The sequence below is a fragment of the Pseudorasbora parva genome, chromosome 16 (assembly GCF_024679245.1).
Source record: "Pseudorasbora parva isolate DD20220531a chromosome 16, ASM2467924v1, whole genome shotgun sequence".
Lineage (NCBI taxonomy): Eukaryota > Metazoa > Chordata > Actinopteri > Cypriniformes > Gobionidae > Pseudorasbora > Pseudorasbora parva.
In genome coordinates, this window is record NC_090187.1 from 20,643,314 (window position 1) to 20,663,954 (window position 20,641).

Here is a 20,641-nt window from a genome sequence, read left to right on the forward strand (position 1 = left end):
CATATTCTCAAAACTATAAACACAAATACATAACGTCTCACCCAGTTTCCCAAACAACCTATTTTCAGGTCAAAATGAAGCTCTACAATCAAAACCATTCACTCTTACTGAAAAACTAACCTTTGCCCTCAGACAAGACACACAAGCCCTCAAAATCACACACACTACAACAAAGTCTAACACACTGGTGCAAAAAATTCAAAACAACATTTCCAAAACTGGTAAGTTAGGTTACTTGTGGTTCCCCTCCACACAAACCTTTTCACATGATGAACAAAAGACACAACCAATGGATACATTGGCACATTTTTAATCATTCATTCATACTACACAGTACAATATATATATATATATATATATATATATATATATATATATATATATATATATATATATATATATATATATATATATATATATATTCCGTCTCAGGTTGAGCAGGTTTATATATATGCTCTATTGGTTTTTCTTGCAGGTGTCCGAGAACTATTGTGTGATTGGTCAGACATTTAAAGTGGGTGTGGTTAATGCAGAGAACCTACTTTTCTCGTGAAGTATGGAATGCACTGGCAAGAACGAACTTTGTTCCTAAATCATTCAATCAATCAACTTTATTTATACAGCGCTTTTACAATGACGATTGTTTTAAAGTAGCTTCACAGTGTTAAACAAGACAATATTGCAACAAAATTTTATTTGGCAGTAACAGTGATATCAACTTATTTTAATTTATCATATAGCGACAATGTTGGCAGATCAGTATTATAGTTTATAGAATTAAATAAGACCTAATTAATTAATTATTGTTCTTGTCACCTCGAAAAAACTAACAAATTTCTTTGTTCTTGCAGAGTATGTTCCAAGCTTAAAGGTCCACTAAAATCAAAATTTAAGTTTTTTAGCTTTTAGTATGACTATGTTATGCTTAAAGTTATGAATAAGCTGACAAAATTTGCATTTAGGAGATATAAGCATTCAAAACTTACAGTCTCTCACTTCTGTTAAAACGAATTACAGATTTTGATGACATCATCGCAGACTTCACCTTCTAATCAAATTGTCTGTCCAATCAAATGCTGTCTAGAATCTAAAGTCTGCCCCTTAAGCTGCTGAAGTTGCAGCTGAAATCGGTCAGTTTTTAACACACTTACAAATTTCTACATGGTGAACAGCACATAGCACATTATATGTGATAGGAAACGATTCAGTGTAAATATGCTTTCAGTTGAGGCAAATGAAGTCTGTTTTCACGTTAGTTTCATGCACCGCAGCAGCGCACACACATAGTCTATACCAGAGCTGTTGATTAGAGACACAAGAGCGCAGCATGATCCATATGTGCGAGTCGGCGCAGACAACAAACATATCGACCCATTTGAATTCTGCACAGAATGCTGTATTTTAAAAGTGATATGGAGGAGAAAATGATGATAAACGGTTAGAGGAAACTGGCCAAACAGAAAGACTCTAGTCAAACTGACACAGTGTTAACGAAATACTATTGGCTCTTTAAAAAAAGCAGCTAACAGCTTGAGACGTCAATACAATGAATAATGCGGCGCGTTTCAAGGCACTTTAGCGGGACTTTAAGTCAGGGTTGCCAACTCTTACACATTTGTCGTGAGACACACACGTTCAGGCTGTCTCTCTGCCCAAGAAAATCCATATTGTTTAAAATATATACATATTTAAGTTTTAATATGAAATTCAAACAACAAATAGCGTTTTGGCACACTTAGTGTAGCATAAAAGTTAAAACCAGAGCGGTTAAAAAACAGGGTTTTGTCACAAACCTGCGCTGTGTCAATCAATATATTTACAGTTCCCTTTCGGGGAACTCGAGCTGCGTCGAAACGCTGTGAGAACGCCTCTGCGTTAATGCGTCGTGAAGCGCCTGTAGAACCATTGCTTTGGAAAAAAGATCGATCGTCGGCGTGATGACGTCATCGACCGGAAGCTATAAAGCGTCCGTGAAAACAAACAGGAACTAGCTTCTGAGCCTTCAGCAAGCGATCTGTGTGAACCTGTCTGTCTATTTGGTGTTGTTGTCTGTCTATTGCAAGAGTTTTTCCACCCTTTTGTTAAATATCCCATATATTTACAAAAAAAGAGAAAATAAAATAGATAGAAAATGGCGAGTGAAAGCAGTAATTTCAGGAAGTGTGTTCATCACTGCTCACGCTACATCACGGGTGGGGATACACACTCTCTCTGTGTTGCCTGCTTGGGAGCGCAGCATGCCCAGGCAGCCCTCGAGGGTGGCAAGATCATGGAAGAGACCGGCATCGTATCGTGTTTTCAGCCCACAGACTTCGGTCTACAGTAACATCGCCGGGCTGAAACAGTACGGTTATGGGGCGATGCCGAAGGTCGAAGAGACGCTCGCGAGCCATCTCTCACCTCCCTCGGCATCGTCCCTTAAGGCCCCGACTTTGCCCACCAGACCTCTAAAAACAACGTCGGCGCTGGTGGGCAAAGCATACTCGGCAGCAGGTCAGGCGTCTGCATGCCTGCACACGATGGCAATCGTGCAGGCATACCAGGCTGACCTGCTGAGGGATCTGGACAGTAGTGATGTCGTGGGGGGAGATATAATTCCACTGATCTAGCTCTCCAGGCCACCAAGGAGACGGCCAGATGTGTGGGCCGCTCTATGGCAGCACTGGTGGCCACGGAGAGGCATCTCTGGTTAAACCCCTCAGACATCAAGGAGAGGGAGAAAGCCTTTCTGCTTGATGCGCCGCTTTCTCCTGGAGGCCTCTTCGGTGACACAGTCCATACTGTCACCGAGAGGTTCCAGGAGTCGAAAAAGCAAGCTGCGGCGCTCAAGCAGTTCGTCCCTCTCCGGGTCCAGGTCCCTGGGGCTGCTGCTGACATCAAGCAGCCCAAGCCGAGTACGAGCACCTCGCACAGGGCAAAGCAAAAGCAGAGCGTCGCCACCCGAACTCCCCCTCAGCGCGGGGACGAGGGGCGGCGCTCTCAGACGAGGCCTTCGAGGGGCAGGGCTGATCTGAGGACAGTCCTGATCGCCAAGAAGGCCTCGTCGAAGCATTCCTGACGCCAGAAGCGTCAGGACGCTGAGGGTGGTTCCCCCCGTAGGGAAACGGTGTTTACCCCTGCCAACGGTACCCGTTTCCCTGCGGCACCCTCTGGGGGCTGTGCTGCCAACCCCACCGCAATGCCGGGGCGCAGTCGGTCTCCGCGGACCACCCTCGGGGGGCCCCCGAGCAGTCAAGTCAGTCGTTCCCTGCCGGTCCGCCGCTTCAGGGCACCGTGCTTGTTGCTCAAAGTATACCAGAGGCCAGCCTCGAGAGGCTGGTTCCCTTAGTAGATTTTCTAGACGAGTGGAAACGTCTATCGAACATATCTCGTTGGGTCCTGCAGATAATCGAAAGGGGGTACGCCATTCAATTCAAAAGGCGGCCACCTCCTTTCAGCGGTGTCCTACCTACAGAGGTGGGCCCGGAGCAGGCTCTGGTAATGGCACAGGAAGTAGAGACACTCCTGCAAAAGGGGGCTATAGAAAGGGTTCCTCCTCCCGGCAGGGAGTCTGGGTTTTACAGCCGTTACTTCATCGTGCCAAAGAAGGATGGGGGCTTACGCCCAATATTAGATCTGCATCTATTAAATTGCTCAGTGGCCAAGCTCAAGTTCAAGATGCTCACACTCAGACAGATTGTGTCGCAGATCAAACTGGAGGTTTGGTTTGTCACCATAGACCTCAAAGATGGGTATTTTCATGTCTTCATCCTTCCACATCACAGGAAGTTCCTGAGGTTTGCCTTCAGGGGAGAGGCATACCAATATCGAGTACTTCCTTTCGGTCTAGCACTGTCACCCCGCACATTCACCAAGTGTGTGGATGCAGCTCTGGCGCCGTTGCGTCTGCAGGGCATCCGCATACTGAATTATATCGACGACTGGCTGATTCTAGCGAATACAGAAAAGATGGCGGTTCAGCATCGAGATGCTGTTCTCGCGCACATGTCGAAGTTGGGGTTGAGGCTGAACGCCAAGAAGAGTGTGCTTTCTCCGGCTCAGAGAACCACTTTTCTAGGTGTGAACTGGGATTCGGTAATTATGCGGGCGCAATTATCACCAACACGCATAGCATAGATCCTGGCAGCAGTCAAAGAACAGAAGACCGGGCCGTCACTGTGAAACAGTTCCAGAAACTGTTAGGTCTCATGGCAGCAGCGTCCAACGTAATACCTCTTGGCCTACTGTACATGAGGCCACTGCAGTGGTGGCTCAAAACAAAGGGATTCTCCCCGAGGGGAAATCCGCTCCACACGTTCAAAGTCACGCGGCGATGCCCACGTGCTCTGGTCATGTGGAAAAACCCGGGGTTTCTATCTCAGGGTCCCGTGTTATGGGCTCATGTTCGCCGCGTAACGCTAACGACAGATGTCTCTCTCACGGGCTGGGGGGCGACCATGAGTGGTCGCTCATCCCAGGGTCTATGGTAGGAACATCAGCGGCACTGGCACATAAATCGTCTAGAGATGCTCGCAGTGTTTCTTGCATTGAAACAGTTTCTGCCCGACCTCAGGGGCCACCATGTGTTAGTCAGGACAGACAACACATCGGTGGTCGCCTATATAAATCATCAGGGGGGTCTGAGGTCCCGTCTGCTGGACAAATTGGCGCATCGGATCCTCCTGTGGGCCCAAGGGAAATTGCTGTCAATAAGGGCAGTATATATCCCGGGGGTCCTGAATCAGGAAGCAGACAGCCTGTCGAGGCAGGGGCCGAGGCCCGGGGAATGGAGACTCCACCCAGAGGTGGTGGAGCTCCTATGAAAGGTAAATGGGAAGGCAGAGATAGATCTTTTTGCTTCGGCGGAGAATTCCCACTGCCCGCAGTGGTTTTCTCTGTCCCATCCAGCCCCGCTAGGGTTGGATGCCATGGTACAGGAGTGGCCGAGGCTACCCCTGTACGCCTTCCCCCCGATTGTCTTGCTTCTAGGAGTTCTGGAGAGGGTACGCCGGGACGGGGCCCAAGTACTTCTGGTGGCTCCGTACTGGCCGACAGTTGGCCAAATTGATAATTTTCTTCTCAAAAGAACTGTATGTCCACATGTACAGTAATGTTCAAATTCAAAAGCATTACAGTACAAAAAAAACACATTCGTTTTTTTCCCCCTTTACTATTTACTACAGGAGGTAAAGTGGAAACACGCTATGATAGAACAGAAAAAGTTTTACAGAAATTTACTGTATCCAATCTCTATGATCTTCAAGATTAAGCCACATGTTTTCATCAACATCACATCTGATTTTATCCAAGGGTTTTATGCACCTGGGATAAAACTGCTTGGTATGTCCACCCTTGGATCCTGCATCTCTCACTGCATCTCTCACTGGGCCTGCTCTTCTCCTCTGCCCTTTGCTCTTACTCTTCCTTGTCCAGACATTACAGTGTTTGTCTTTTTCTATTTCTGTTTCCAAAAACATTACTCCTCAAAGTCCTCCTGTTACTGTATAAGTGTCAATGTAATATAAAAAAAACCTGTCACTGAGTCTAAGCCAGACTGGAATCGGCTGTGTGTCAATTATTCAATTGTTTGTTTATTATCAGCTGATATAATGTTTTTTTAACTGATATATTTGCAGAAGAAGGGTTTTTTATACTGTATCTAAGGTTTGGAATATTGTTTTTGCTATTGTGGGATGTTGTGTGTTAACATTTGTAAATGCTACAAAATAATCCATAATTTTGTTGGGAGGTATAGCTTGTCTGTTAGGAAAATGTAAGAATTGTGGAAATGTGTTCACTGCATATTGTGTGAAAACGTCATGAAATGTGTGAAAGGTATGGCCACAAAAGTCTGATGCTGTGCTAATTGTGTTTAGAGTTATGAAAATGTGCCAACTGATTGGACAAACGCTTGTTAGCGACTGAAAAAAACTGTAAATAGACAACAGCTTCACTATTTGCAGCAATTTTTGGTAAACAACACAGCATAGTGTGCATTGATTATTACATCAACCACATTTACAGTATCATTTTATTATGAAGATCAAAAATTAATTTATGAATGGACTTATATTGCACAGGTAGCAACCTACGACCACGCTTGAATTTACTGAGCTCCTGAGAGCGACCCATTTTTTCACAAATGTTTGTAGAAGCGTCTGCATGCCTGGTACTTGATTTTATACACCTGTTAAATTATTTGGAGGGGTGTCCCAACACATTAGGCAATATAGTGTATCTCTGTCTCTTGCCATTCAAATACATTTTATGATTAAATCAAATAAATGTTACCTTACTACTTCATCTATGTGTCTGATTTAAAGCGGACAGAATGCTAGATCTAACAAGTGTTAGCTGATGAAAATAACCGTAATTTTAACCCTTCCAGTCAAATGTAGCACTGCAAATATCAATAGGCCTATTAAAAACATTTGCATGCCACCTCAGTGATAAAAACTGAACTGATTTGGTTTGTGATTTTTAGCTTGTGTTTTAGGGAATCAGAATCCCCTAAAGTACTCAGAGCATCTGGCTGTTAGCGTGCAGCATGAATGAGCAGCCTAAATACAGTATCCCAACAGTACTCAGCAGTGTGGCGTTGGGCTTGCCGTGTGCTGTGACTGTGATTCTCACATCTAGGTCAAGAGCGTTTTTAGAGTGAGTAAGACTCTGTGGAAATTCCCCTGATTCCTGACTGACTGTAAAAAAAAACTATCCATTTCAGTATAGCGTATAGACATACAGATGCCACAATTTCAGCTGGTTTGTTCATATTAGCATGAATTGTGTAAATTGACTTTGAAAACACATTTGAGAAACTACCACTGAAAATAAAATAAAATTCTAATAAAACATGATTGCAGTTATTAAATAAATATTTCACCCAAGACTAAATAAATAATAAATGTGTGTATAGTCAAATGTGGTGCATCACATTACAAGGCTTGCAAGAAGAACCAATAGAATTTGTTGTCATTGGCATAAACCCTGGCCTGATCTGAAAATGCGCACACACAAACTGCATTGGAGAGAGCTATGCAAACATCCATCAAATTGTCTCTTTTTATGTTCCAAGCTAGAAATAATATGAAATCCTGGTGTGGAACGACATAAGTGAAAGTAAATAATCAGAAGAACATTATTATATTGGTGAACTATTCCTTTAAAAATAAATGATAAAACTAAGATTAAGACTAAGATTAATGTAAAGACTAAGACAATATTCTCTAAGATTAATGAAGGCTAAAAAAGTTAGCGTTCACTTTCATCTAAACTCTGATGTGCTGGACAACCACACACGCACATACACAAAATCAATTGCCAATTCTAACCACTCAACATCATCATTCTGGCCTTCAGAACAACCCTTCAATAGTGTCTGGGTATTCAGGAACCAAGATCTGAGAAAAAAAATTATGTATGGACAATGGTGGATCTCAAAAGACTCAGTCAATGGCTCACTTATCAAAATCTTGACTAAAACCATTCAAGAAACAATTTTAAACAACAATAATGTATATAAGCAAATCTGCAGTGTTAGCATATAAAATATAATAACTGGTTGGATCGTACCTCCTGCCAGGATCTGCTGTTCGAGCTCAGCCATCTGCTTCCTGTAAGCTCTCAGTGCTGCCTCTTTGAAGGTGGGACGCATCCTTTTTTTGGGTGGTGCTTCCTTCACAGGAACCTCAGTAACGTTTTTGTTCTCATCCTCATGTTCTACAGTCTCTTTTACCTCATCTGCTCCCTTTGTTTTTGATGTTTCTTGAACCTCCAGAACCTCCAATTTTCCTTCCTCCAGTACCTCGATCTCTGCTTCCGTTTCCTCAGTTTCTTCCACATAATCCACCAGACTCACCTCATACTCCGCTGTGTCTTCAGTCATTGGATTGTCATCATACTCCTCACTTAATTCCTCATCATATTGTTCATCAAGGCTGCAGTCATATTCCAACACAAGGTTACCCTCTTGAGAGATGTCATATTCATCATATTCCTCTTCTTGGTACTGTTCCTCAGATTCGTTGGCATTTGTTCTGTTTTCCAAATTAGCTAGCACTTGTTCCATCACCTCAACATAATGTGTCTCGTTGTCCACAGGTTGTTCAGCAGGTTGTTCTTCCTCTTCTGCCTTATAATAGAAAGGTTCTGTGTAGACATCAGAGTCAATAGTTGTACTGGAGCTGTTTGCTGTGGACTGGGACATGGTTCTGAACCTGCCCATGAATGAGGTGTTGCTTGGTTCTTCAACTGGGGCACTGGTGCTTTGGGGACCTTTATTCCACACAAAATCCAAAGCTGACTTTGCTCTTTGAAGCGTGGATCCAAAACCTCCAAAGCTGAAGGTTTTTTCAGTGAGATCTATACTAAGCCTGCTACTCCATGATTTGGGGACATCCTCCACCTTTTCATTTCTAATCTCACTCTGACTCCGGTACATGGCTGAAGATTTCTGGCTCTGCTGGAGGTGGTTCACATCTTGTCGCTGCAATGTTTGTGGAGCTGATTCAGGCTTAGCTTGTATCTTCTTGGTCTTGGGCTTCTTTTCGGGTTGTGGTTCAGCTGCAGGTTTAGGTACAGGCTTTGTTATGGGTTCAATCACAACCTCTGGCTCTGGTTCAGGTTCTGGTTCAGGTTCTGGCTGTGCCATTTGTTCTGGCTCTTGCTCTTGCTCTTGCTCTAGCTCTTGCTCTTGCTCTTGCTCTTGCTCTTGCTCTTGCTCTTGCTCTTGCTCTTGCTCTTGCTCTTGCTCTAGCTCTAGCTCTAGCTCTAGCTCTAGCTCTTGCTCTAGCTCTATCTCGGGTTCTAAAAATTCAGGTTCTATATCTATATCTTGGTCTTGGCCTGTCTCAGGAGTGCTATCTAGTGTCAGAAAGGTCTCACCTTCAAACTGTAAATCAACCTCAAGGCATTTTATAATTTTCTCAGGGAAACCAGGGTTAGCTGCAGGGTCAAAGGGACTACTGATCTCAGAGATTATGTTCTGCTCAGTTGAAGCGTCCAAACCTGAATCAGTACCTTGTTCAAGGTGATGCCAGTCTTTCCATGGTGAGAGGTCACCCTGCAGCGACAGCTGAGAGCCACTGTAATGGCTCCTGTCCCCTGATATACAAACAAGACCATTACTTACACCACTGTCAATAGTCTCAGTGGTTTCAACTTCATTATGCTCCACATAGGGTCGTTCTTGGCTCAGAGTTTGACTGGGAGGACTAGCATACCAAGAGGATGCCATGTCTTCTTGCTTCCGTTGCCAAAGTTCCTGATCTGAGGAGGAAAGTAAAGAGCAGCCATTGACTCTGCTGAAATACTGACTCTCAGAGAAATCCTCAGAGTAAGACTGGCAAAGTTTAGAGCAGTCCGATTCAGACCGGCTGAGTTTGGGAGTGGAGTAGTCACTTTGAGAAAGCCATCCAGGTGTTATGTCGGAATAGTAGGACTTACTTTGCTTGTCATGGTCATCGTAGGCTATATTATCTGCATAGTGCACAGAGTATGCAGAGTCATCAGTCATCCTTCGGTGATCATGAGACTTTTTCTTGTCTGATTTACTTTTTGGGGGTGGTTTTGAGACAATTGCATATTTGTTCTTGTTTAATTCATCAAGCTCTTTGTCGCTTTCCATGGAGTCCCAGTCATCACTTTCAGCCTTGTCTTTGGCTGAGACCTTGATGTCCATGCTTTCATATGTCTGAGAGGAAGCCATTGGCTTGTCTCGCTTTTCTTTTGAATCATGTACTAGACTATCAGTCGAGATGGATATTCCAGTTCCTTTAAGCTTATAACACTTTTTCAAAACTAAATCCCTGTCTTGTGGGCTTGAAAATATAACTACAATTGGGCGAGGTTTAGCATTGTAACATTCTCTTTGTTGCCCTAGTCGATGGGCCAGTTCAATTTTAAATGCCTTGCGTGCTTCAGCAAAACCCATTTTCTCTTTCAGGATTTGATAAATAAGCTCTTCTGTTTTTTCATACTTCTCCTCAGGCACATTTAGAAATCTCAGAGCAGCTTTGTTGGTCTGTTGGCTAATCTGTCTGATGTAATCATGGATGTCTCTAGTCTCGCGTCTGGACTGCACAAAACCTGAACGAAGCTGCTCAATTTCACTCTGCACAACCTCCACGCTGCTGGAGATCTCGTCAATGGAGCTTTTGAGGGCGTTAACGTGCCCTCGCAGTTCTGAGAGCTCAGACTCAATCTGACTGATTCCCTGAAGTTCTTTGAAGATCATCTCCATCACATCCTGAGTCTGACTGATACATCCTGTCGAGCTGGATCCCGGCTCTAGGGTAGTGGTTTTAGGGTGTCGACCAGCCCGGTCCAAAGATTTGCTTCTGATGCCAAGAGTCTTTCTCCAGTTGCTGGCCTCTGAGTCTGAGGACACACATTCTTGGCTCTTCTTCCATTTCCTCAGCTTTTTCAGAGCACCCAATCGAAGAGTGTGAAGACTGCTGCGCTCTCCCCGTTCCCCCTCTGAGCTGCCATCAGAGGGCGCTAAACTAATCAAACTCTTCCTGTTCCTTCTTACTGGCATTGTATAAGCTTTTTGTTCATCGAATCTATGGACAAGTTTTGCCTCGTTTAGAGAGTCAGAGTAATCACTATCAATTGACAATACCTCATGAAATTCATTATTGTTCAGAAAGAGGGCATTTTTTGGTAAGCCATTGGCAATTGCTACACGGTAACTGAATGTTGGTGAGAGAGAAGAACAATCGTTTTTTCCATCATCCTCCTCAAGAGATATATTGCGTGCTGACGAGCATTTGGAGATTTTTTTAACTGTGCTTTTCAATGTGGTTGAGAACGTTGGGTTCCGTGCATGTAGATCAGGGGACGTTTTGGGTTCTTTTTTGTTTTCGCTGCTCTCTTTCTTCTTTGTGGCAGTTGCCAGTTTCTTTGTAAACATTCCTTTGCAAATCTTTACGATGTAAGATGATAGCTTCTTGAATTGGGCAGAAACCATGGAGGGCAATATTTCAGCAGTTTTGCACTCTGGATGCAGTGAAGCAAAGCTTGTCTCAAATCCTGCAGTGCTCAATGGGAAGCACAAAGAAACATATGAGTTTTGAAAGTCAACCCTGAGGTAAATGAGGGTCTAGAGAAGAAGTGACCTCAAATGTGGTTGTGCCGAGCAGAAATGTTTGCACATCCTCAGAGGGAAATATTCAAGGGTGTTTCTTCAGAAGAGGCCTCATGTCTCTGAAAAAAGAAAAACATATTTTCAGTTAGTTTGCACTGAAGGTCAATATGCAAAATGCATAATGTTACACTGCATGTACTGTATCACTGAACAATTCTACTAGAGCCCCAAATTCATAGGCTGTTTCTCATGAGACAGTCAAATCCAATTCAGCTGAGCTAGACATGTCACATTTTGAGAGTATTGAGTGAACCTTCTTAGTTACACAGAAACCAAAGCATTAGAGACTCTAGGCCACAATAGTATTGTTTTGCAGACCCAATAAACCCCCAAACATGAATGATTGTTTTTACAGTATTGTACAAATCTATGCATTTCTAACAACAAGCTTCAAAATAATAGGAAGAACACAGCTTGTTAGCTGTATCATAATCAATGAAGTGTCTGTTTGGTATTGCAATATAACCATTAATCATCAACTAACACTGCGGTAAACTAGCTTTTGCCACATGTAGTATCCCAATAATCCCATGATACATGCAAACAACCTAAATAATGATCACAGCTGAACAGTGCAGTTCAAATGCACTAGAAAACACAATATGATCATTAACCTGAACAATAAACTCAAATGTAAAGGACAAGACCCTTAATGCAATGTAAAAAAAAAAAAATGTTTAAAAAAAATCAATAATTCAGACAAGACTGTTTTTTTCTGGAAGCTCATATGTTATTCATAAATGGAGGTAAAAGGTGAGTAATAAAGTGAGTAATTTTTGCATCACTCCACTAAAGTGCCTTGTTGAGTCTAAATAGATACAGTTTGAAATATCAATATCTATATATAATTTATAAATGTATTTATAGATATACACTACAGTTCAAAAGTTTGAGAAAGGTATGATTTTAAAAATAAGTCTCTTCTGCTCACCAAGGCTATTTATTTATATATATATATATATATATATATATATATATATATATATATATATATATATATATATATATATATATATATATATATATATATATATATATATATATATATATATATATATATATATATATATATATATATACATACATACATATATATCATGCTGCATGCAGTTATGCAGCATCTTCACTAAACCTCTTCTACTTCTGTTGCATGAGATGAGAACACATCTTTGCAATTTTCTGGGTCTTAAAAGAGTCTGCGTTTGTGATACATGTCCTTATTTCATGCAAAACGCTAGCTTGCTGTCTGGGTGCATTTAAATCTGCTCTAAGTATGCAGTTTGTCACCTAAAACACATGCGCACTTAAATAAGCCGACAGAAAGCTGGTTAATGCGTTTACATGCCTCGCAAAATCAGGGTAAAAAGCAAAAAATGACCTGTTCCGACCGGTTTATGCTTATGCCGTTTATGATCTTACACCGATAAAAGAAAACAGTTTACCACGTTTACATGACCATGTTCAATGTTGGCTTATTAGGCATAATTGAAGGCAATGCTGAATAAAATCGTAGTTTTTGTTATTTTTGGACCAAAATGTATTTTCGATGCTTCAAGATATTCTATTTAACTAACTGATGTTACATATGGACTACTGGCTGAAAAGTTTATTTTGTTTGTATCTGAGAGCTCCGAGTGAACTTTGCAACGTTATTTCTCTCACAAAATGCTTTCACCACAACTAACAACAAACACGACAACGACATAAATACAATAAGAGCTTCTGTTGGGCAGTTTAACAGCGTCATTCATTATAATGGCAGTTATAATGGCAAACGTGTGCACTCTGCAGATAAACGTGTGATTGACAGATCCGAACATTACGGATCTTTGTGTTTTTTGATCGCTCTCTGTAGTTTAATCATTTAAATAACAGATTTGTTTCATCCTACTAACAGAAACAACGTGAAGTTGATCGACACTGACTTGATTCACTGATGCATCAAGCCGGCCAGCGGCGGTACTGACAGTATTAAAGCACCACTAGGTAACTTTTCAACCTTTATAATATATTTTCAAGACTCTTGTGATGATACATCGACTTATAATAGGTTGAATGACATGTCTGCCATAGCTTGACGGGGTCTGTATCGTTTTTAATCGTACTTTTAAACTTCGGGTTTCGGGTAGTAACCCGAGAACAAAAAGAACTACAAAATTCGACTGCTTTACGGCATAAACGTCACTTCCACCAACACCCACACTTCCTTAAATTCGGACGTGCGAACCCAACTTTGATTGTCGGATAATATAGTCATGTCCGAAGCAGCCCAGACAAATAAGAAAGAAAAGGTTTTGTTGGAGGAAAGCAATAAGAGGAAACGAAAAAGTGATCGGAATAAAGGCAGGATGAGGATCAACATTGGACTAGCGTTTGCTCGTTGGCGTGAGCTGAAGGAGGCATGCCCGACAGATGCTGTCATGCTTGTTATGGTGATTACCTACCACTCAAACATTGAATTGAAGTATCATATAGATTTTGTAAAACGGTAACCAATAGACTACTCTAATGACGCTGGCTTGTAAACGTGAGCATCGCGATTATTTGGCGTTTGAAAAAAACAGCATTTATCTGAAATATAAAGCTTTTGCAACATTATAAATGTCTATACTGTCACTTACGGTGGCCCAGTAGTGCAGCCGTACTAAATTAAACCACAACACAACGAAATCACCACAACACAACGGAACCAAAGCACAACACAACAAAATCTCCACAACACAACGGAAACAAGGTGTATTGTGTTGTGTTGTGCTGTGGCTCGTTTCCATTGTGTTGTGCCTTGTTTCTGTTGTGTTGTGGCGATTTTGTTGTGTTGTGGTTTAATTTAGTACGGCTGCACTACTTTGCCACCATAGCACTTGATCAATTGAATGCATCCTTGCTGAAAAAAATTATTAAGTTCTTTCACAAAACAAAAATACGTAAAAACTCTTACCGACCCAAAACTGTTGAAAAGTAGTAACATGTTAGAAAACCTTTCTATTTAAGATAAATACTGTTCTTTTTACTGTTTCTTATTCATCAGAAACACAACTGATCAACAACTGACCCTTACCCAAACCCTAACCCTTTCAACATTAATAATAATCATAAAGGTTTCTTGAGCAGCAAATCATCATATCAGAATGATTTCTGAAGTTTAATGTGACACTGAAGACTGGCGTAAGGATGCTCAAAATTCAGCTTTGCATCACAGAAATAAATTACATTTTTAAAAAAATATTCAAATAGACAACAATTATTTTACATTTTATTAATATTTCACAATATTACAGCATTTTTATTTTTAATAACATAAATGCAGCCTTGGTGAGCAGAAAATTCGTCTTTAAAAACATCAAAAAAAATTCTTACCAATAATATATTTATATATATATGTATATATTTAAATAAACTCAGTATCTGTCAGTGAAAACATCAATACAAACATGGTCCTTTGTATGGAATCGGGAGAGCAATTTTTACCTATAATACAGAACAGCTGATAGGCTGTGTCTGCGTGTGTCTGCGTGTTGATGGCATTGTCGACAGTGTTGTGAGTCAGACACCTTGATCTCTCTCTCTCTCTCTCTCTCTCTCTCTCTCTCTCTCTCTCTCTCTCTCTCTCTCTCTCTCTCTCTCTCTCTCTCTCTCTCTGATTTGTTGCATATTTATTTATTCAGTTTTTCATATTCTTTCAGTAAAACAACTGAAGAGCTTAATTGTCTTGGAAATGTCACAATTTAAAAAATCTAAATAGCTGGGGAAAACTATATATATATATCTATATAATTTTAAATTATTTCTAATAGGTTTTCTTTAGATTTTTAAGGATACATTTTGAAAAACTATAGGATAAAATTCACTGTTAACAATTCATCTGCCATAAATACTGTCTATTCAACACAACCAAACCACTCAATAACAGACGCTCTGATCAAACCAGATCACGGAAGCCAAATGTCACAATCACCAGACATCATCATTAAATGAGTAAAGTTTTACTCTCTGGTACTTTTAATTAAACTAAGTATTTGGCTGGTAAAACTCCAGAATCCGGCATGATTAAGACTTTGGACCTAATGACATTTGTCAAGTTAATTTATGATGTCCACTCAGAAAAGTTTTAAACTGGGCAGTGCGAAGCAAATGCTGAGACCAGAGGTTTCTAACTTCCTTTTCCAATTAATTTATTAGCTCTTCTGTGATTAATGGCTAAAATCACTGTCTCTTTATTAAGCCATTACAGCATTACAGAGCTCAATCAATCAATCTACTAAATAATACAGATGGGACTATTAAATATGATTAGAGTTACCGCAATATTTCCACCACACCCCCAACAGGTAATCAACTTCGAATTTACATTGCTAATGAAATTTCACTGGATATGGTGTAAATGAAAAATATGTTTTTGGAACATCAACTAAAATTCATGCTGATTCACAGTCACATTATTTGGATAGCTAATGATAAATAAGTGTTTCTGCCTAACGAACCTAACTGCATACCCTAATTGACCAAATGTATGTGTGACAACACCTACAAATGAACACATCATGCCATTTGAGCTACAGCATAAAAATCAAGCATACAGCCATGCAGTAATTTCAAAATTACTTTGTGCACAAAGCAAGGTCTATAAAGATATGGTTTACTGACTCTGGTGTGGAAGAATTTAACTGATACACTAATGCTCTCATGTCTGAAAGGGAGCAAATCCAAGTCTCCTGACTGTGACCAAACCATACATTTTGTTATAGGTCCTACTTGTGCGACCAACAATGCAAAACAATAGTGATTTTATTATAAAATTTGGACCCACTTTATATTAGATGGTCTTAACTATTATGTACTAACATTGAAATTAACACTTTGATACAATGCACTTATTGTGTACATACATGTTTTTACATTGTACTTACATTTAAAAAAAACCTGCATAAAAATACACCTGTAATTAATTTCTGTAGTTACATTTATAATTGCACTGTTGACACTTCCCTTACACCTAATCCTAACCTTAAACTTACCAATACCACACATCTGTCCCTAACTCTACCCGTATCACACCTCAATATCAACAAAAGTGTTTTGCAATACAATAAGTACATTGTAATTATTTTTTTATGTAAGTAACATAGTAGTTTAGGCCACCTAATATAAAGTGGAACCAAAAATTTTAACTTTATGACATTTTCCTCCAGCGCCACCAAATCCGGTGCTGGCGCCATCATCTGTAGAAATTAATGGCGCTGGTGCTGCTGCTCTCACATGTTAGTCTGGAGCCCTGAAATCCCTGCAATTATGATCCAAGCTCTAGTGGAAAGAAGAGTTGAAGCTGTTAGAAATGACCAACACCCTACTTTTGCACCAACACCCTACTTATGACAATGGCTTTATTGTTGATGTTCAACAAGCTCATATAGGTGGTCAGACTAAGGTGTAGACTAAGGCTACATTTAGATAAATAGTCTATGTCAGAAGATCTTCGTTAAAATTTGTTAATGTAAAAGATAGAGATGAGATACTGGTCTCCTCATTTTCAAAATGCATCTCAAAAATGTCAAAAACTGTGCTGAGAGGTGCCGAAATACTAAAGTCTGCAATCAAAAGTCAGAGAATTAAAACTCAAACATTTCTCCTCAAATGATCTGAGCTCCTATGGACATTAATTTAACATTCATAGAAACCTATTTACTGAGTTGTATCTGTTTTTATTTCATCTAAGGTTTTTCAACCTTTCCTGAACTATGAAAGAGCAAACTCCGAGCAATAACATTTCACTTTCCAGTTCCACAAGTTAGAATGCACTGATTTCACATGAATGGCAAACTGTGCTATCCGCAAACAACCAAACCTCAAACCACATTCATGCAGGTCCAGGTGTCGAAAATGGCTTTTAGAAAACTGCTTTTACTATCCAAATGAACAGAACTACAAATTAAATTAGACTTGGGTAGCCACCAAAAGCCTAAATGTGAAAGCGCCCTCTGAGATATGTCCATTTATTCTTTCAGTAATTTATTAGTTTATATATTATGTAGCTGCTCCAAATTATTGCGCTTGACAGCGTGTTGTGGAATGCTTCATAAAGACAGGAAGCTCATTAGCTACTCTCGATTTCTCTCTCTCCCGAGGAAAGCCGATCTCATGTGTGGCCATCGGTGAGCTTGAGATGCAAAAGACATGGATTATCGATCCTATGCAGACACAGGATCTGGGATCTGACCCCATACCTCACATACAGACACTCCTCTGACAGCCTCAGCCCCTCCTGATGCATATTTCAGATAAAGAGAGCGCGATGGACGAGAGACAGTGAGAGAGTGAGAAAGAGCCCCACCCACTAACACAATTACAAGCCGTTGCTCATCTCACATTCAGGCATTACCCCGCTAACCCTCGGCATGTACAGATCGCTGATTTTTAAACCTTAAAATTTGTTTTAAGCATGAGCACGATTGACTTGGATGCCCCTTGACCGAGAACATACTGGATATCACTTCACATCAGTGCTTCTGTCCCAGCATGCATGCATGCATGCATCCATGCATGCATGCATTAAACAAACGCTGAGCGCAAAGCACGCCCTCAGTGCAAGCTTAAGCCGAGAAATGCAACAAATCAGAGATGCAGGAATTTGAAAGCTCTCTGGATGATAATCCAGCGAGTGCTTCAATCATCCCTCTCTGTATGCGAGGACATGCCACCAGATGTTGATCAGAGAGAAATGGTCTGATAGCAACGATGGGCTGAAAGCATCGGACGTACCCCCACCCCCCCTTCCCAGAACAACGCACAAAGTCTAATGACACAGAATGTTAAAAAGTGATGCACAGATGCATGCACACACGATGCTGCGAGCAAATGCATGATCAGTTCATGTGCATTTTAAGATTTAAGATGCAACAGCTTAACTTAGTGAAGTAGACATACATACCCTCTCCGACAGCACGGAAAATCCATCCACTACAGCGCAGGAGCGTCCACTGAACTCTCAAACGACCTGCCGTGAAGCACAGAGCATCCTCTAATGACGGAAAAGCATCCAGCGAGCCTTCAGTTCCACATCCTGCTCTCTCTACGATCCATTCCCCCCTCGTCGCCTGCTACAGCTGCTCTGCTGAACTCAACCTTGGAATGAAGTCTGGCTCGGCGGGTGCATGCTGCAAATCACGGAAGGACCCTGGGTAAAATCCCTCTTCTCCGTCCAGCTCTCCCAGATGGAAGTCTCAGCGCTCTGCTGGGCAGCAGACAGTGTGTCTGAGATGGTGAAAGCCCCCTGTCTGGATGCACAGGACGCGCGTGTGCGTGTGTGAATGTGTGCTGAGAGAGTACGAGAAGCCCTTGGAGGAGTGCAGCCCTGAGCCTCTCTCTTGCTCTCACACAGAAAGAGATGCACAAAGCCTCTGCTGCGATTCACAGACCTGCACACGTGACGAGAGAGAGAGAGAGAGAGAGAGAGAGAGAGAGAGAGAGAGAGGAGGATGGGAAGGGATGGGATGAGACACAGCAGGAAGGCGGGTTGAGTGTGTGTGTGTGTGTGTGTGTGTGTGTGTGTGTGTGTGTGTGTGTGTGTATGTGTGTGCGCATGTGTGCGCGTGTGTGTGTGTGTGTAACAAAATCTAAGAATGACTTGCAGCTATTAAACCGGCACTCATCATCTAACACGCTTTCATACTATGCAAGATATTGAAAGAGTGCAAGATGATCCTATAACTGTCATGTTTTCTAAGGTAAGCATCACTAGTATTAGCCTGGTCCAACCAGACTCTCGTACATTTCATTTGTACAGAGAGTCTGGCCACTCTCCATTGACGGCGGGAACTCTGTTGAATTTTAAAACTATTGTATCTGCCCAGAGCCCCGCTGGATCTGCTATAACCAATCGCTAACGTTTGGTCATGACGCATATCATCTCAAACCGTAGACTGTAGCGCACAACATCAATGTCATCTTTCTCAGCCACTCCCTCTGTTCGCTGATTGGACCGGTCAAAATTGTATTAGAGAAAACCAGAGAATATACCGCAATCCCAGACGGAGTACTGAAGGAAAATGAGAGGAAGTATGTAGGAGGGCGGAGCCAGGCTTCACTAGTACTGGTGCTCATAGTGATTTGAACAAATTGAGTATTAAAGTTGAGCAAGTGTGTCGCCCACCCTAGTTTTTGTGCTCCAGACATAAGGCTAAATGATTGCTCAAATCATGCTTGTTGTTAAGGAGTGTATGCTGCCACTATACTCTTGTGATCTGATTTACCATTTTCAGCTGCTAAACTCTTAAACAGGTGGGGAAAAACCCAGCAAATGCACACTGAAGGAGGATCTATCACCTATAACACATAGCAAACACCTAGCAGTGCCCTAACAAACCAGAACACTCTGCAACCAGCTAGTAACCACAGAGAGCCGCTCCATAGTAATCGTAGAATACTCCTACTAGCAATAACCTAGATAGAACAACACGCTATAGGGTTTATGTGCCAGAGAAGCGTGCAGCCATCTTTAGCCTCTGAACTTTCGTTTTCCTTGGCATTGCTGTTGAAGAGCTGGGGAAGAGGATTTACTTATTGTAGAGTTAACAAAAGTTGTCATGAGATCATAATGTCATAACAAAATTTCAGTAGAACTAAAAGTTCTCTCCCCTAGGTTCACTCGATGCTGCGAAATGACGCATATGGGGGTACGCCCGTGGGCGTGCCGATTGTCTGAAACCCTTATAGAATCACGGCAATTCATTGGCTTATGGCGCAGCGCCGCCCCTCTAGATCATCACTTTTGAGCTATACTGGCGCGCGTGCCATCTTCCCCCAGATTTCTCTGCCTTCACGAGGCGGTAGCATTGCTCCCTTCATGCGATTTATCTGACCCTTAAAAACTGGATTTAAGCATCTTTCTCCTTCACTACTTCAGCGACCAAGGATAGCGGAACTTTGTTCTCCTAACTGGTGAAGTATATGATGGAGTTTCATCGTTGCCCTGCCGTGCACTCGCTCTACTCGAGCGAAGACCTGCATGGTAAGTGATACATTATATATATATTTTTTATATATTTATGAATATGGGCCTGCCCACGCGCGTGAGGTGGCTCAGGGCACTTGCGAATATCGCTATGTACTCCCTCTTGAAGAGGTATTTTAATACCATTTGATTCCCCCTCCGCGCTCCCGAGGCGGCTAGGCCTCCCTCGACCGGGGCCTGGGGTTCGGATATTTAGCTCTAGGACATCGAGTGTGAGAAGGCTATTTCCCTTCTCTCACTCCCTCTCCAGAGGACACGCGCTTAGCGAAGTTTTTCCGCTTGTATGCGCGCACAAAACTATTGATCCCCAGCCCGGTAGCACGTAGACTGTTTTTTTCCGGCCTGGCTTACACTTTGCTTACGACAGCGTCCAACTCCGAGGATTTCGGGCCTGTCACGTTTGACTACGCTTTTTCGCCTGGCGGCCAGGAAAATGTGCGGCCTTTACGGCCTACTCCCTCTCCCGAGCGCGCGCGCATGCTTAGCAAAGTTTTTCCGCTTGTATGCAT

At 41.8% G+C, this 20,641-nt stretch overlaps 1 protein-coding gene across 4 annotated transcripts in view; it reads right to left on the reverse strand.

The window, feature by feature from the left end:
- LOC137043632 (protein unc-13 homolog C) overlaps positions 1 to 18,533 on the reverse strand; it is a 548,445-nt gene extending 529,912 nt beyond the window's left edge. For 3 of the 4 annotated variants that reach the window (XM_067419931.1, XM_067419930.1, XM_067419928.1), the window contains exons 1-2: positions 18,051 to 18,531; positions 7,552 to 11,184 (exon numbers count right to left, since the gene is read on the reverse strand). In XM_067419931.1, the coding sequence (XP_067276032.1) occupies positions 7,552 to 10,948 (3,397 nt within the window). In that variant the 5' untranslated portion in view covers positions 10,949 to 11,184; positions 18,051 to 18,531. Of the gene's footprint in view, positions 1 to 7,551; positions 11,185 to 18,050 lie in introns of all 4 variants that reach the window. The other variant, XR_010898550.1, reaches the window with a different exon arrangement.
- Between the last annotated feature and the right edge of the window lie 2,108 nt (positions 18,534 to 20,641).